Below are 18,868 nucleotides of genomic sequence, written 5' to 3'. Positions count from 1 at the left end.
ATCAAATGATTAGATTTGAGATTTTAGAAGTACAATTCAATGTATTTACTAGTTTTATTATTATGAACTGTGATGATATAATGATTTTCTTATGTTATATTTATTGCTTATTTATCTTTAATCATTTCAAAACAATAAAACCACTAGTTTCTCAGAATCTTTATATTATATTGATCTTTTATTACAGTATCTCCTATTTTGACACACTTTCACTCATTATGATATAAATAATAAAAGTTAACTTGTAGTTAAGATAAGGCATTTTTAGTTGATTTATAGGAATCAAAATGTCCTCCAAGATGTCGATCTAAGGTATAATTTTATCTTGAAAAAAACTTACAAATATAGTTAACAATTGTCATAAAAAACTCCCTTTGTTGATTTCTCTTGGTTTTCTTCATTGGATGATATGAATGACAAATGCAATCAAACCCTAGGCATGACCTTCAACTAAAGGTTGAGTACAGTGTTGTGTTTATTGTCCACACTTGTTGATTGTTGCCCAAGTTACCAGTTATTTCATCTGTATTTATTTATCAGTAACTTGTTTCTTTTAAAAGGTTTCCATGCCAAATCTACTAGCTAGATCTTCTAATATTGATTGGGTTATTTCCCCTTTAAAGGGTTGTGCCAAGTTTCATGCTTATATCATCATATTGACTTGGATTTTTCCTCATAACAGGTGGCATTTCCAAGCTTGTTCGCTATATTTGCAATACTGATTTGGTTATCACTGAAGCATGTTGCCTCCATGGAAGTTGTCAGTCCAAGTTTCTTTATTCTAACTGGTTTGTCACGCCAAGATTGTTGCCTCTATTTATTTCTTAGGAGAGAGTTGTTGCCTATGAATGATATGATGATCAGTAATGAACATTAAATAGCTTGTTGATGTTCATATAGTATTTTGCATTGTCCTTGGAACTCACTAACTATGAACTGCCACTCTGCCTATAGGGATTCATTAGAATTGCATGGGATTCTCAAAATTTGGATAAACATCTAAAGTTTCCATGTTTGTATGCAATTACAAAGATCGTATTATACAAAGAAAAAGATAAATTCTTGGGCTTCAACAACCACTATCTTTCTCTTTTTTATCAGTTAAAATAATTAGCATTCATAGAAGAGTTATGAATAAAAAGCAACAAATATACAAGCAAAAAGATATACATGAAAGAGTCTTTTTGTGAAGGTTTTCTAGATTGTTTCTGTCCTGATAGAAATAAGAGTATAGAGTAAAATAGTATGGTCAAGGCAATCTATGCTCCACATTAGATATATGATTGAAGTACAGTATATTGCATAATATTCAGTGTCCAAATTTTCTTGTAAGAAAAAATGCAAAAAGCATGTCACATCTCAAGCATACAATATGTGTAGTAGATAGCTATTGATACAACCAAATTTTGAAATGCAAGTGGAGGAAGAAAGAGAAAAATTACTTTGAGGTAGAAGGACAATCCAACAAGAGAACTGCTAAAAGCCATTCCACCAGCTGAGACCTGCTTACAAAACTCATCCCAACTTCAACCAGATATACTCCAAATGGTATATCATTTCAATATTTCACAGAAAAAACAGCAGTGAAATATAAATTTTAATGTATGCAGTGACATATAACTTGTAATGTATGCTCCCACAAGATCCTTCCTACCATTAAAAGAATGCGTCTTCCTGCTCTTTCCACCAGCCCAGCCGTCACTATAGTCATCAAAACCTGTCAAAACAAGCAAACTATTCTTCAGGTGTAAAAACCACAAATATGTAGAATAAATTTCAAAATATCTAGTTAAACAAACTGCTACTTCCTTTTGAAGCATAGATATTGAATTTATAGATGTTCATTGCTAGCTCCATTGTAAGCATCTTGTATTATTCTATGTTGTATACAAGATTAGGGCACAACTACCTCTTCAAGACACAACTGACTTGAACCAGAGTCAAGATGACACCACAGGTTGCTCTAAGAGATATGTCATCCAAGTTATCAAACTATTTATAAATTCAGAACAGCTGTAGAGTTTTACTGCCTGCAATCTAGCAGGCAGCTATCAGATTCATGGAAAAAAAAAGGAATGAGGCTACTTTCCATTTGGAAACTCCTCACTCATTACATCGATATTGAGGCTTTCCAAACAGCAGCTAGCTCTTCTTGTCAAATTTGAATTCAAGTGTTTCCCTAAGAATGTCGAATCACTGCCTCTGGGCCACAGACATTAAGGATGTTGTTTGATTGACGTAACATTCTGTTCTCTTAAGTAATAGAGAATGCATTTTTCAAAAACAAAATAAAACAGCAAATTTCAAGTTAGGGAAAGTCCCATGTTTGCGCACTGCAACGGATCATGTTTGCTATAGTAAATGAAAACTATTTTTAATTAACAGATACATCAACCTTGTATTTCAACTTTTACTTTCCTAAATGACTCTACTGCATATTGAAGTTAATCAATACTGTCATTTGGGTAATTTTCAAGGCACGGCATAGCAATTTTAGGATGTGGAAACTACAACATACATTGAAATGCGAACTCCATATGAGCTTAATGACAAATCTAAAGAATATAGGTGACATGATTATTAACAATACCCTGAACAAAAAAGTTTATTCATGACCTCCCAGAGGAACTCTATGAATAGAGCTATCATAATAAAATTCTAACTTGACATCAAGAAGTAAATAGGGTTCTATTTACCATCTGATTATAATTTAATCTGTTAGGATGTAGATTACTAACCATATCCAGAAAGTATCACAAAACTCTCAACAATATATGCAAGGCATCACAACGTACAAGGTACAATCATTTTGAAAACGATAAATCATGGGGGATGTATATTGATTATAGGACCTTGAAAAAGACAACCATGCATCCTCTTCCACAGATTGATAATTTGTTGGACCAACCACAGCACACTAAGTACTTCAGAAATCTGGATTCAAAATCTGGGCATCATCAAGTAAGAATCTAGGAAGAGCATGTGCAGAAAACAAGGAGGAAGATATGTAGAAAACAACCAAAACTAGACAAGTTTCGTATAAATGGCTTGTACTTCATCTTAGGTTGTATAATGCTCTTACTAATTTTATAAGATCAATGAATGAAGTGTTTAGACAATTCATAGATTGCTATCTCATTGTTTACTTGGTTTATATGTTGGTTTTTTTGCAAACTTATGATGAGTATCTAATACATTTGAAAGAAGTTTTGCAAGTTTTGAAGGAGAATAAACTGCTATTCTATGAGAAGACATGTGAGTTTGTATAACAATCACTTGTATATTTGAAAAATGTAAATGGAGATGGAGAGTTAAGAATAGATCCAACAAAAGTGAAAGCCATTTTGAAGTGGACCATGTTGGAAATGTTGTATTGATGTCAAGGTTACGTAGATGATTGGATTTCATTGTCATTGATGTCAAAGAAATTGTTACATCCCACTTGTGCCCTAGTTGTTTATATGTTGTGATTACGCCATGTTATATGCGTGCCCTAGTTGTTTATATGTTCTGATTACGCCATGTTATATGTGTGCCCTAGTTGATCTACGATATACTTGCAAGATGTTTAAGCATGACCTAGATGTTTCATGTTTTTAACTGATTAAGTGTGCCCTGGATGTTCATGTTTAAATTGAATGAATGTGCCCTAGATGTATATGCATAATTGAATGATGCTAATTGTCATTAGAATAATGAATTGATGACTCATAATTGTTAAATTGATGACTTGATAGTTAACATTATGACATGATGTTTCATTTTTTTTAATGATATTTGAAATGTCAGAGTAGGACAAGATTTTGATCTAGCTGGTTGAACTGGCCAAGTGTGTGCAGGAGATTGTCGTCCTCCGAGAAGGGAGGAGAAGTATCATCAGGTCGGGAGGTAAGGAGAGGGAATAACTTATGCCATCTGGGAAACCCTAACCCTGAGTCAAGTAGTCTCATGTTAACCTTGGTTATTTACGTCAGTCGTCCCGTCAAGTAACCCTAGCTGGCTTGTATAGAGGTTTTAGGGTTTCACAACCCTAAGTTATTGATTGTTTCACAGGTTAATTTGTTTTTAATTAGGGGAAAAGCAGGTTTTGAGGGGACCCGAAACCCCATACAACAGGTTTTGGAGGGACCCAAAACCCAATAGATTTTACTGGGATCTAGAACCCAACAAAGCAGGCTACTAAAAGAAATAAACAATGAAAAACCGCAGCCAAAATCCAGCAAAGATGACTAAAACCAGCAACAACCAGCATAGTCACGCCACACCCAACAAAGCTACAGCTCCAAACTATAGCACGGAAGAGTAATAATCGAGGGTATAACAAGCACCCTCAGCCAACTTTCAGGGTTTTGAAAGGTACCCCTAACCTTCAATAACAACACCAAATTACAGCAGATATTCATACAATTTGAATCTAGCCAGTAGGGGTTTTTAAAGGCTCCCTCAACCTTCAAACTGGGTTTTAAAATCGAACCCAAAACCAGCAACCAAGGGTTTTGCCAAGCACCCTCAACCTTAAATAATGAGCTCAGAACACCAGACACAAAATTTTCCCCAAACCAAAGACAACAGAAAGACCGACTGGGCCCTTTAAAACTAATAACAACCAGCCTGCCTGTGGGATAAACCAGGAACGTACCACTAGAAAAAGGGGGAATAAAGACCTCAAAAACCAGAAGGAAGGAGGCCAAACCAATAAACAACAAAAAGGAACCAGTCCTAGAGACAAGCTGGGAGTCTGGGAAAAAGAACTTCCAGACCCACCCAAGGAGACACCTTTGAGAGAAGAAACAGGCATCCATAGCCAACAACAAGAGGAGCACCAAAAGTCGAAAATCCCCAACATTCCATCTCTCCACCTCAATAGGAAAGATCTCCACCTCTACAGGATAAAGAATGAAGCAGAAAGACAATAGCCAACACTCTCCAGCAGCAAGCAAAAACCAACCCTTTCCCCTCCACCATATATCCACCTCCATAAGAAATATGGTCACCTCTAACAAACAAGGAGGGGAAAAGAACAAGAGCCAAGAAATCCCTCTCAAAGGTTCACACCAAAGACAACTCTCCACCTCAATAGGAGAGTAGCCCAACAAAGAAGAACCAAAAAAAGAAGCTCCTTCGAAGAACCAAAGCACCAAAGGCCAGAACAGCAAAAAAAAATCCTCAGCACAGAGGAAAGGAGAGAACACAAAGAGCCTCTCCACAAGAGATCCGTCAGGGTCCCAGATCTTCCCAAACACCATCCCAGACATAGGCAGGAGAACACTACCCACAAAAGAAAGAGCAGAAAAAAGGCCATTGACAGGAACCACCGCACACCCCTGAAGACCAAAAATAGAGGCCACAAAAAACCCATGCCAAAACGCTTTCATCGTTGCCACAGCCTCCACTCCTTCCTCTGCACCAAACTCCTCCACCCACCAATCCAACAAAGAAGAGTCACAAAGAGCCCCATCAGACAGTCGCAGCATGGAAGGTGAAAGGAGGAGAGGGAGGAAATCATCCTCATCTGCAACACCATCTTCCCCATCTTCTGCAACTCCTTCGCACGAAACCCCTCCTGCTCTCCCGCTCTCCATTTAGAGTTCACGAGTTAATTTGTTATTATTATTAATTAATTTATAATTAATTATTTTATTAATAATTAAATTAAAATTGGCAGTGGCTCATGTTTTACAGCGTATATATATATATCTTATGCAAATACATGTATATGAGAGTACATATACATGACCGTATACGTGCTCCCATAGGCATTGCATACATAAGATGTATAGATTCATATATATAAATATATGAATATCTTATACTAATACTCTCGCAAAGGTAAGGTTCATTTTTAAAACACCTTAGGCCAACTCTATTTGGCAATTTTTAATAAAGATAAGTGTGAGAAGGGGGGGCCTTGTTATTTAAATTAATTTTAGAATCATTCCTAAGCCGCTAATAGTATAAGTGGCACAAAATAAGGATATAAAACAAAACATTCACCCCATCGTTAACGCAATGCATAATAAACATCTCTTATTACATGACCTTGATACATTTATCAGGCATGATGAACCTTGGCTTCTATGTTTACTTGATAAATATAAAATTCATTTGAGGTTAATGAAAATAAAATCGAAGGCTTAAAGAGCAATGCCTATGTAATATTTTTTTTATCAGGGATTATATGGAACGATATGGAAAATAAACTTGGACACCATGTATTATTCATTTTTTTTCCTTAAGCGATTCTTTGAGAAGCTTCGATGAAAGGAGAGCAAGGCTTTTTGGAGTGAGGATCGTCTCAAAGAAGAAAGGAAGCATGAAAATGGCATGAGGAGGGCAGGAAAAATTCCCATGACTCTCCTTGAGTGGATTAAGGAAGAATGCCTGGTATTAGGGTGTATTGGTGGTGGAATACTTTTTGGGAAATATATAGGTAGACTCTTGAAGAAAATGATACATATTTTTCCTTCTTGTGGCTAGAAAGATACATTTTGGCTAGGTTTTCTAGATACGTGGAATAGAGAGGGAACTCATTGTGAAGGCGTGGAGTAGTACAAACTCAGTTGCTTATTTTCATTTCTTCAGGTCATGATATATTTCTGTTGTGACCATTTCACACATCGCCCCATTTAAAATGGGGACCCCCTCTTTTTGCTCTTTTTTTTGCTCGCCTTTCGCTTTGCTTTTTAGGGTTTTGATAGTTTGTCAGTTGTCTGGATTTAGGGTCAAGCCTTAGGGCTTCCGTTACTATCTTTTCAGGCCAGAGTCCAGTCAGTCTTGAGAGCTTTTTAAGCTTCCTTTTGTAGGATGCAATTTTGAATGGAATGAATTTGCCAGAATGGTCTATTTTCAATTGGAATTTTGAGTGCAGAGTCTTAATTTGTCTAAGTGTTGATGATGAAAATGTGAATTTTATTCAATTGACTAATTTTGACCCAAATTTTGAGTTTTTTGATTTTTGATCCTGGGCATGGGGAATGATTTGTTTTTGCCTTGTGAAGTGATTAAACTTGTGAAATCATGATATTTTGGCCTGTAGGAGTAAAATCGCTCCTGTCCCTCAGTGAAGGACCGGAGCTCGTTTTCAAAAAATCTTACTATCTCTGCAGGATCAAGATGATTTTTCGAATGGAAGTAGTAGAGAAAGGCGTGATCTTTCCGTTGAATATAAATTGAAGAATTTCACGAACACAGAAATGCCTCAGGAAGCAAAATCACTCCTGTCCCTCAGTGAAGGACCGGAGCTTAAAATCAAACATCACCTCATCCTTGCAGGATTTTAACAACTTGACGATTTGAAGAGGTCCAAAGAAGTGCATTTTACCAGTTGAATATAATTTGAAGGCACAAACATGAAGAAAAGTGGACCAGAATGCAAAATCGCTCCTGTCCCTCAGTCAGGGACCAGGGCGAACACAGTGATAGCTCCCGTCCCTCTCCCAGGGACCAGAGCGAAATTCTTCATAAGGCATGTTTTAGGCAAAGATCAAGCAAGTTTTAAGTTTGAAGGCAAGAAAGGAGGTGAATTGAACCCGTTGAAGACAAATTGAAGATTACAAAACATCAACAAGGGACCCAAATGCCCAAGTTCGCTCCTGTCCCTCAGTCAGAGACCAGAGCGATCTTTGCCTTAGAGACGAATTTCTTGCCAAGTTTGAATGATTTCCAAGCCAAAAGTGAGTGAAACGGAGCACTACAAGACCATTGAAGATAATTTTTGAAGTTAGCAAAGTGAGATGAAGCCTACAAGAGCAAGATCGCTCCTGTCCCTCAGTCAGGGACCAGGGCGATATGATGGTTATATTGCCTTTCCTCCAAGTTCAAGACACTCCAAGACGAAGTACAAGGTGGTGAGGACGTTTCAAGGCATCTCAATGAAGAACGAAGTATCCAAAGTCGCCAATGTTGAAGGAATTACACCAAGACACCCAGTTCGCTCCTGTCCCTCAGTCAGGGACCAGAGCGAAATTTTCATAAAGGCCTAGATTTTGAAAGTTTAACAAGTATTAAGCGACCAAGAAGGATCAAAGGACTTCATTTTATACAATGAAAGCAATGGCAAATTGATGAAAGCAAGCATGAGCCCAGGACATTGAAGTTCGCTCCTGTCCCTCAGTCAGGGACCAGAGCGATATTTACCATATTGGCCAAATCTCTCAAAAATCACGTTAAGTCAAGGTTGTGCGAGGTGGTAAAAGGTCTAAGGTGTCTTAAGAAGATGATATACAAAGGTTTCAAACGTCAAATGACTATCAATTGAGCCAAGGAAGCTATATCGCTCCTGTCCTTCAGGCAAGGACCAGAGCGATTTTCATTAAATCCTTCATTTTCCTTCAAAATCAAGACAAGGCAAGGATAGGCAAGATCAAAAAAATCATTTAGGAAGCGATGAATGAAGAACAAAGGTTGAAAGATGACAAATGTTGGCTAAAGCACTAAGATCGCTCCTGTCCCTCATCAAGGGACCAGGGCGATAATCCTCCAAACATCTATATGCCTTGTAGAAGTCAAGCGAAACAAGCGTGGAATGGAGAAACTATGTCATTGCTTGCCATATAAAGAGGATGGGTGATTAAAGTTACAAAGGTCAAAGAGAGAAACACCAGGATCGCTCCTGTCCCTCACCAAGGGACCAGGGCGATATTTGCTAAAACACTTGTTATCCTTTGAAGATCATGTCAAAACAAAGTTGCAAAGGGTTTAAAACGCCGTTTGAAAGGTAATGAACGAGGAGTTAAAATCAAGAACGAAGAATTTCAAGTAAGAACATAGGGATCGCTCCTGTCCCTCTCCAAGGGACCAGAGCGATATCACCTCAAGAGGCACTCATTTGCAAAGACAAGTCACCCAAGTTCGAAATTCATAGCAAAAACGCCAGTTTCAACGTAAGGATAGAGACTTTGAACGTCAAAAAGCAAGAATCAAGACCAAGTTGATAGATCGCTCCTGTCCCTCAGTCAGGGACCAGGGCGATGAGGTTTGTATTTTTTTTCATCTTCAAATTATGGCGCCAAAGCAAACATTTTTTTTGAATTTATTTTAAATGCTAAATTCGATAAATTAAAAAATTCAATTAAAATAGCATTTAAAAATTGCGCAAGATATTAATTAATTATTTTTGCCTTGTAAAAAAAAATCGAATTTGTTAAATTAAAAAACAAAGGCATTTAATAATTAATTATTAATTAATTAAAAATCAAATGGAGCGCTTGGATTGAAAGGTCGGCCTTATTATTTATTTAAAAATCATTTTAATTACCTTATTTTTACCAAGTCGGCCTCAAGGTAATTGTGGTGTGAGCGCTTATAAAGGGTGGTGAAGATTTTCATTTTCACATTATCACTTTATCATCCACATTCAAGTGCGATTTGGAGTATCCAAAGGTGGTGCGAAATTATCATTCAAGAGGAGGTGCGAGTGGTGTTCAAGGTGCGAATTTCATCAAAGGAAGGCGTGAACATCATCTAAGGAGTGCGAACGTGAAGTTTGAATTAAGGCGAAAGACATTGAAGAATACGTCAAAGACTCCAAGGGTGGCGAAGTTGATAAGAAGGACGTTTGTTTGAAGATCACGTTGAAACCTTCTAACGTTAATTTTGCCTAGGTGAATTCCATTTGTTTTGCGTTCTAGAGTTAGCTCTCAAGTGAGGTATGGCGATATGGTTTTATTGTTTTAATTTTGAATTGTTGATCGTCATAGCTCAAGTTTTGAATTTTTGAAATTTTGAATTCCAGTTGCTTAATCATTATTTAGGAAATGATAACTCTAGGACTTATCACGAGGTTTCCTAAAATTTACTATCTAACCTATGTTATGCATTGCAATATCTAGTTACTTATTATGAAATGTTGTGTAGGTATGGCGACCCCTAAGGCGGGAGCATCCACCAGTCGTCCAGCTCTCATGAAGGAAGATCAAAAGACCGAAGAAGTGGAGACCAAGATCGTGTCGAAGTGGAGCAACATTGGAGATACTAACTTGGGCAACTTCAGCACGAAGAAGTTTCGAGATGTCCCTTACATTGGCAAGCCATCACCTGTCGCCTGGAGGATAATTGAAAGTGGCATCATTAAGGCGGTCGGCTTCCCTCCAGCAGTACAGTGTCATGAGTTGATGATCGAGTGTGCTCGTCATTATGATCCTCAATCCAGAACGATCGTGTCCAAGGAAGGAAACACTTTGGCGTATCTTTCAGAGGAAGCTATAAGTGAGGCTTTCCATCTTCCAGAGCACAAAGATATGGTCTACAAGAGCATAGAAGGAGCCAGGTCAATGTATGAAGATGATCCAGATGCTTGCCTAAGCATCATTAACAAGAACTGGTTACTCAAGAGTCGTCCTCGCCTGAGTAAGGTACTGAACACACCACACAGGATTGATTTCCAGGAGGAGTACAGAGATTTGATTACAATGCTCAACCGAGTCACAGGAGCCCCTCAGGCTTTTTACTTTGAAAAGTGGATGTTCTACTTCATCCAGGTGATAGTTCAGGGTAAAGAAACAATTCATTGGGCTAGAATGATTAGCCATTGCTTGGACGTACAGTTGAGGAGACTCAAAGCTACCAAGTCCTTCCACATGAGTTCATACGTCATCTATGCCTTGATCAGAAGTTTCGAGTACGCAGGACTACCTCACAGAGGAGTGATTGGAAGAGGACCCGGCGAGGTCAGAGTTTGTGATTCCTATGTTCACTTGCATCATCCGCCAGGAAGCAACTACAGGTTAGTTAATGATACCTTCACTATGAACATCACAAGGACGTTGCAAGGCGGGATTCACAACAGATTATCTCAGGATGCACAGGAACTAGTAAAGAGGTACGGTGCTTGGTTTATCCAATTTCCGAAGTTTACTTATATCAGAGTTCATGGATGTCCTTTACCTCTATACATGTTGCCGAGATATCCGACAGACAGAATTGTGTTACTTGAGGTAACAAGACAGTTGGCAGCTTATGCGAAGGCATTCAGACACAAACATGGAAATGGAGTTCCGGTACCTATCATTTTGGGCAATTCAGTTGAGGTATGTCCTAATGCTTTAGCCATGGATGACACAGAGAAGGAGTTAGCTTTGTATTCTTTTTCATTCTTTGCTTTGAGGGAGAGTTTTGATCCACATGGATATATAGAGGAGACAGTCGGTAGGAAATTTAAGCATGAGTTTCAGATTGAAGATTTTATGATGAGTCTCTTGGATGATCTTGAAGTAAAAAGAAAGATGCATTCTAGATTGCCTTTGGATTTCATCAGGAAATGTAAGATTTACAGAGTGGCCGACCAAGCACAGGACAGTGGCAGACATCTCCAGTCATCCTATGATCGAGAAAGCAAATCAGTAAGGTTAGATTGGAATGAGCCCGAGGTCGTGGATCTAGATGCTTTGATGGCTCCGGTCTTGTCTTGTACTCGCAGATGGGTTGATGTGCAGCATCAGAAGTTGAGAGAGCAAGGCATAGCTATGACTTTCACTTTGGAAGAGAAACCAGCCGAAGGTGGAGCTAGTGTAAGCGAAGGTAATCCTAATCCCAGGAATGCAAATGAAGGCAACCTTCGAAGTGCAAGTGAAGGCGATCTCCATCCAAGAGGCTCGAAGAGGAAAGAAAGACCTGGAAAGAGAGAATCTTCCAAGGAAAAACAAGAGGCCAGCCGAGATCGTTCATTCGGTACTTCTTCTAGACCAGAGAAGAGGACACTTCAAGTGGAAGAATCCATGGAGTCGATGGTTCAAAATGATAAAGAAGGACAGGTACCTCAAGGGTCGCCAAGTGGATCTCTCCAAGATTATGAGTTACATAAAGACAAGAACAATGACGAGGTAACATCTCCTCACAGAGAAGAAGAAATATTGCATAAGGAAATACAGGTCAAAGAGACAAGATCAGCCATCCCAGATTGGTTGAAGGAAAGATTAACGAAGGTGATTGTGATCGAGGACGAAGACAATGTGATTGATTTAGAGAGCCTTGTTGGACATTCCCAGGAAGTGACAGAGAGGAGAAAGGCTACCAAGATGTCCAAGATGATTAGAGATGAGACTGGATCCAGAAAATTACAGATAGCTACACCGGCGGTGGACAAGTATGAAGGGGAGATTCTAGCAGAGGAATATGATGTAGAGACATTTGAGCTAGGTCCATCCACAGCCGAGTAGACACTAGATGATGCCACCGACTCCTTTGAGGCATTGAAGGACAAGCTTAGAGAAGAAATGGAGAAGAGTAGAAAGCTTGAGAGGGAGGTCGGTGCATGGAGAACGTATTTCAGCCATCTCAATCAGCCTTTGGGACGTCAGGATCCAGCAAGATCACCTATACAGGCACTTCCCCTTCAATCAATTGGTGAGGCAGAGAGATTCAGGAGTATGGTCCAGCGTATGAGTACTTGGATGGATAAATCTCATACAGTTGCCGTAGAATTTGCAACAAGGATGATGAAGACTATTCATAGGGCTATTCAGGTTCTTGAGATCATCCACAATTTGATGATAACGATAGCCGCTTTTGCTCATACCAAGAATGTTATCATTCCTGTCTTGAAGGTAATTAGACAAACATCGAGGAAGGTCTTAGCGCAGGAAAAGATTATGGATGGAGGACCTCACAGTTTACTTCAGTGGTCAACCTTACTCCAGATGAAGGAAGTTCTCTTTGAGGACGTCAGTACTAGATGCAGTCATGTTGAGGAGGTGATCAACCCGATCCAGGATAGAGTATTTGAGGTACTTCGTACCATTCTTGGCAGGAGGATCGAAGTTGAGACTGATGTGGATTTGCAAGAATTGGAAGATAGAATCAAGGTTATCTTTTGCAAGGACGTCAATATCACAGATGAGCAACAGGACCAGATGTTTGCTACCATGCTCCTGATCGAAAAGACTAAGGAACTTGAACTTACATGGGACGCAGCTCTTCTAGATGCATTTGATCAGGTCATCCACTTGGAAGAAAGAATGAAGAATCTTCCCGAGATTCCAATTGCTGAGATCGAGGGAATCGTATCAAGATTCATTGCATATGCTAAAAAGGAGCATTGGAAAGGAAATAAGATTCTAGATGAGAGGTTGTTATAGATGACATGGCACCTTAATTGCCATTGGTCTATGTCTCCTAGATTTTCGTGCCAAATTTATAATTGGCTATGCATTTAATGTTGTGCAATAAAAGGAGGCTAATTGTAACAAACCCTAATTAGGGTTTAGGTGTCATGATCTTGACCGTTGATCTGCTTTCAATCTGGACCATTCATTGTAATTGAGGATGCTATTTATACCCTCATTTTCATTTCATTTGTAATAGACATAGTTAAGAGATTAGAGAGAAAGTTTGATGTATTAGAGAGATTAGAGTTAGAAGCAATTTTACTTTTGTAGCAAGATTGAGTTTGAGGAAAGGAATTCAAGCAATTGTTGTACATGATGACTTTGAAATCAATGAAATATTGAAGTTATGGTGTTTTGTTGCAACTTTCTTGGTTATCTTCATGGTTGTTCAATTCATTTGAATCATGCTCAATCAAAGTAGTGTGTTAATTTGAAGGACATAGTGTGAGGCTTGATCTTTGGTAGGATTCGTAATCCAAACCACTAGCTTCTTGCTGATTGTAGGAACGCCTTGCGTGGTCGACTGGAGATATTTGAATCACTTAACCTTCAATCATTATTGTATCTTGGATATGTACCTTCGTGGTAGTGTCTTTGATCTTTGATGCGTTGAAAATCATTTGTTACCTTAGAAGATCGCATCAATTTCAATTGAGTTGTTATTTTATGGCGAAATTGAAGTTGGTAGAATCTTGCCAAGTCTTGTCCACATGAAGTCATTCTTAGGGTTAGATTAGATTAGACCTCTTGCAAACCCTATCCTTCTGTTATTTTTGAAAAGCTTCTTTAGTTTAGTAAGACTTTCGGAGTGTAAGGCCCCTTAAGAACACAGCAAATCACATCATACCGCTGGAGCTTATCCACACGTAGAGACCCTACTAACCAGAACATTGGAGTCATCCTAACTGATCCTTCATGCGAATCTTCAGCAGTTAGAGACTTTATTCAAGAGAGGATAAGATGCCTTTAGGTATTTTATTCTGTGTATGATGGTGTACAAAATACACGTCAACAATTTCTCAAACCCTACAATTAAAATGAGTTAAGCTAAGGGAAATATTGCAGTCAATTCCATTTTTCTGAGTTAGTAGAAAAGAATGTGTTAAATAAAAAAGAAAATAGTATACATTCCTTCATTTTGAGTCATATTAAGGAAGAATTTGTCTTAAAAGATAAATTTCAGTATGCAGGTTATGCTAATTAGTTATTGTGACTTGTGTTAATCTTTCATACATATACCTTGTCTTCCTAATTAGAAAGGAGGGAATTCCATGTTATGGGTATGCAGAATTGCTTATTTAAATGTCGATGGTTGGAATGTTCAGTCCTACGCAAATTGTTAAATGTCTACTTAAGCCTTGCTGAAGGGTTTTAAACCAGTAGAAACTATATGCAACTGTATAAACGTATTTGCAAGCAAATATATTAGTATATATATATGTGTGTGTGTGTGTGTGTGTGTGTTTATATATATATGTGTGTGTGTGTGTGTGTGTGTGTGTGTGTGTGTGTGTGTGTAAGGAGATAAGTAATCTGGGTTTGAACTATAATTTGAAAATCATAAAGATTATAACCTGTAAGGAGGTGCAGAAATATACCATTCAGTTTGGAGAGTTTGCATACCCAAGACTTGTAATATGAAGAATTTACCCTCTTTATTGAGCTGTCTCAGAGTTGTCTAAGTCTAAAAAATCATAACAGCAATGAAGATGATCTATCTATTTGAGATTTACCATCTCTAACTCATGTTAAACTAAAACCCTAGACTAGGAAGGGAATGGGTAAGAGTACAGCTGTACCACGATGCAGTTAGCATCTCATTAAAGAGAATACCCTCAAAATTGCAACGACAGCAGAGACATGTTGTGCAAGGTGTTCATTCCATACTTTAGGATCAAACGGACAGCTGGCGGTTTTTAAAACTCTTACCATCCCAATCCAGGGAATTAGTTGTATTATTAAAAACTTTTTGAAATCTTAAATGAGAAAAATATAACGAAAACTTCTTAAGAGTGTTAGTGCTAATAACAAAAACAATGTAAAACTATTGGGTGGCCAATAGTTTCTAAATGAGATCAGTTATGGCTCTTGTTGGTTAAACCTATTTGACCTAGACCTATGCCGAGAAGGGTGGTGATCATTGACAATACATTTAATCATCAATGTTAAAACCTTGCCAAGGTGGTGTTGCATAATGCAAGCTACCGTCAGATCACTAGAACCAGATACACCTCTAGTCAGGAGTGTCATGCTAGTTGGGGGTTACCCATAGTGTATGACCGACTAGTTTGTGTGGGTCTTAAACACCAAGTCTCAGATGGCACGAGTTCCACTTCCCGTTATCTCCTTGCGAAGGGTTGGGCCAATCTAGTCAAATATGGCACAGGGGACTAGTAAGTCCGTGGTTGGGCGGAAAAGCGCTCTGATGATGCTTTCTCTCCTCATTGGTTTGTTGATAAAGTTATGGAAGTTCAGAATGTTAGCATCAAGAGAAATGTACTTTCTAAACCCTTCCTCTTTCATTTAAAATGAAATGTTTTAAGTTACTTTCACATCTACTGTTCATCCTTACAGCAAAGAACTGGTTTATATCTAGCTCTTAGTTTGTATCTAGTTTCATTTCAGTTATTGTAATTCAAATAAAAAAATTCATGTTCTTTCCTTTCTATTAAACTGCTAAGTTGTTTTTAAATGCTTAACTTCATTTCAGTATGTAACAGAAATTAAAGAGGTGTACAAGATTGAAAAAAGAGAAGGCAAAAAGTGCAGCAATCATCTTAAAGTTTAAATTAAAAATTTAAACTTTTGGAACAGATGTTTAAAGATAAATATTGCAGTAATTTACATAACATCATCATAAGACAATGATATAAAAAGGAGAACTGATGATATATACAGCAATCTTAAGGCAAACAAATTAACATATTGAGCTATCATGGAGAAGCAGCGACTTGATATTGTTGCCACTGATTTCATGAAGAGTACAGATTATGCAGTGATACGGACTACTGAAGAAGAATAGAAGTCAGTTGGAGAACAGCGATTATCATTATCAGTGGCAAAAGATCAGTTTTTGAATAGCATCTAAAATTGACAATATGAAGCAGTGATGGTGTATTAATATCAAGGCAACGATGCTGAGATGACACAATGGATAAGTTTAATACAGATTTGATGTGTCCCTTCCTTGCGCTGGTCTAGGATAGTCTTCATAACAGCGACTATTTTAGAAGTGAGCATTTCATTAGTATGGACTCCTCTTCTCTTGCATGGAGTCTATTGTAAAGGAAGCAAATAAGATTGACAGGGCCGACTGCAAAATTGTTTGATGGAGCAAACACAAAGACATCGATCTGATGTTAGTTAAACATAAGCACACTTATATTGAATAAATTATATTGGATGGAGCGCTGTTGAGTAAAGACTTATTACAGACTTACTAAGCAGATATCATTAAAAGGAGCAATTGTATTTGATCTATACCAAACAGGATTTGTTTTATTAGATGCAGCGATTAAGAATCTTAGGCAGTGATCAAGAAAAGGTTTAGTCGCTGATGTAATAAGAAACAATAATAGTCACTGTTGTACAGCAATTTAAATTGATTAAACTTTGCATTGGTTTGTTGTTTATCCTCCAGGAGATTCGATATTTTTAATGAAGTATTGTGGAGGTGACGTGCAAGGTATGGTTATAAGATTTTTAAGTATCAAAAGAAGCAATTACATGTTAAAAAAAGGGTACCAACTTGTTAAAAGGAAAGCCAAGCCAGCAATTAAAAATTTAACAGAAACTCATGCGATTATCTTTGAGAAATATTAGTAATAGTGTTAACAAGGGAAGAGGTGATTTGTTATTGAAGAGATGTGACTTATTTAGAGGTGAATCTATAATGAAGCATGAATTCTTTCAACCTCTCTTGATAAAGATATAAATAGATACGTGTGACTTGTGAATCGCGTGGAAGGTATATATGGTGTGAATGAAATAAAATATATTTCAAAAGGAATAGGAACCGTGTGGAAAGTTGGGAATGAAATAAAATTGAGTCTCAAAGTGTGAAATGAATGGTGTGTAAAGTAGACAAGTAAATATATATTGATATACACATTAAATTAAAAATAGTGGTATGCTTGGTGCTGGAAATACAAATCAAACACGGAAAGTTTTCATTAAAAAAATCAATTGCAGATCTGTGGCAAGACTGTAAGAAGATTAATTGCAAGTGTGTGGATTGTGTGTAATGCCTGAAAAAGATAAAGGCATAAGGAGAATATGCTATATGCAGATCTGAATAAAAATTACAGCAGATCCAATTGAAAGAACATGTGCAGATATGCATAAGGTACTGCAGTCAGTATATGAAGTTTGTGAATAGATTACTTGCAATGGTCATGAGCAGATTTATAAGATTATTGTAATCGGTGTTATTAACAGTTTTAGACAAGATTGAGAAGAGTTTAGGCAGATTTAAGAAGAGACTAAGAAGGAAATTTTAATGAACACATAGAGAGAGTTTTTGTCATCCACTGAAGAAGACATAATTTGTGGAGGAGTTTGCAATTGTCCATCATCCATTGAGATAGCAACATAGTCAAGGTGGAAATTAAATTGGTGAGGTCGGTGCCTCATATTGGGAGTTGGTGCTTCTAGTGGGTTGGTGCTCACAAATTGAATTAGGGGTCGGTGCCTCTAGTAGGTTGGTGCCTACAAATTCAGAAGTGGGAGTTGGTGCTTCCAGTGGGTTGGTGCTCACAAACTAAGTTAGGGGTTGGTGCCTCTAGTAGGTTGGTGCCTACAAACATTGTAAAAGAAGAAATACAAAAGGATTAATTTGTCGTGTTTTTTCCCATTTGGGTTTCCACGTCAAACATTGTGTTATTGTGTTCTGTGTGCATGATTGTTGAAAGTTAGTGAACAATTCTATGATGATTAATAAGGTTTAAATTGGTAAAGTTTATTGTTATACTGATTCAGACCCACAGGGAACCCAGCCGCCTGGGCAGGACCCGGGTGGGACCCAGGTCGAACCAAGGAGGATCCGGGTGAACCCAAGCCCGTGGGTTCCCAAAAACGGGGCCCATGGGTTAGAAAACAAATAAAAACAATTAAAAATCAATTTTTTTAATCTTATTTTAACATCTAAACCCTAATCCGCCCCTTTATGATGCATTTCATGCATCAAAACATGCATTCAACTCATTCTACTTGCATTTTTGAAGATTTTTTCTCTACAATCAGGTTTCTTAGTTTTTGTATTTTTCTTTGAAGGTGACGACTACAAAGGTGTGAGACATGCATCAAAGGCGTAGGAATCACTGGAGAAGGAAGATTTAGCCATTAAAGGTAAGTGAATCTAATTTTTTTTCAAAGTTTTTTCAAAATTTTTAATTTTTTTTAAAAGTTTTTTTTAATTTTTTAAAGAAGTCTTGTATATTTTTTTACACTTTGTATGCATGGTATGGGGTTATAATGCCGAAATTTTAATAATTTTTTTCAATAATGTTGTGCTTTCTCTTTTCATTTTAGGTGCATTATTCATATAATCATACATAATGGCTGGAACTGGAAGTGCAAGTGCAAGCTCTAGTTCAATTGCAAATGTCCGAACTGAAAATAATCCCTTTAAAATTGATCAAGATTCGCCACTTTGGCATTATACAACAATGATCAAGCAAGTGTCTAGTGGTGGGGGTTTTGTTTGGCAGTGCAACCATTGTGGCGCTGAGTATACCAGCTCATACTTTCGAGTGAAAGGCCACCTT

General features: G+C 37.6%; 1 protein-coding gene across 2 annotated transcripts in view; it reads right to left on the bottom strand.

Moving 5' to 3' along the window:
- Positions 1-18,868, bottom strand: part of LOC131043443 (sugar transporter ERD6-like 4) — a 213,693-nt gene that overhangs the window by 81,181 nt on the left and 113,644 nt on the right. For both annotated transcript variants that reach the window (XM_057976640.2, XM_057976641.2), the window contains exons 14-15: positions 1,655-1,717; positions 1,443-1,502 (exon numbers count right to left, since the gene is read on the bottom strand). In XM_057976640.2, coding sequence (XP_057832623.1) covers positions 1,443-1,502; positions 1,655-1,717 — 123 coding nt within the window. The remainder of the gene's footprint in view (positions 1-1,442; positions 1,503-1,654; positions 1,718-18,868) is intronic.

This window comes from Cryptomeria japonica, chromosome 5, assembly GCF_030272615.1.
Source record: "Cryptomeria japonica chromosome 5, Sugi_1.0, whole genome shotgun sequence".
Classification (NCBI taxonomy): domain Eukaryota; kingdom Viridiplantae; phylum Streptophyta; class Pinopsida; order Cupressales; family Cupressaceae; genus Cryptomeria; species Cryptomeria japonica.
The sequence above is the reverse complement of the archived record's forward strand: the minus strand, read 5'-3'. Positions and strand labels throughout refer to the sequence as shown.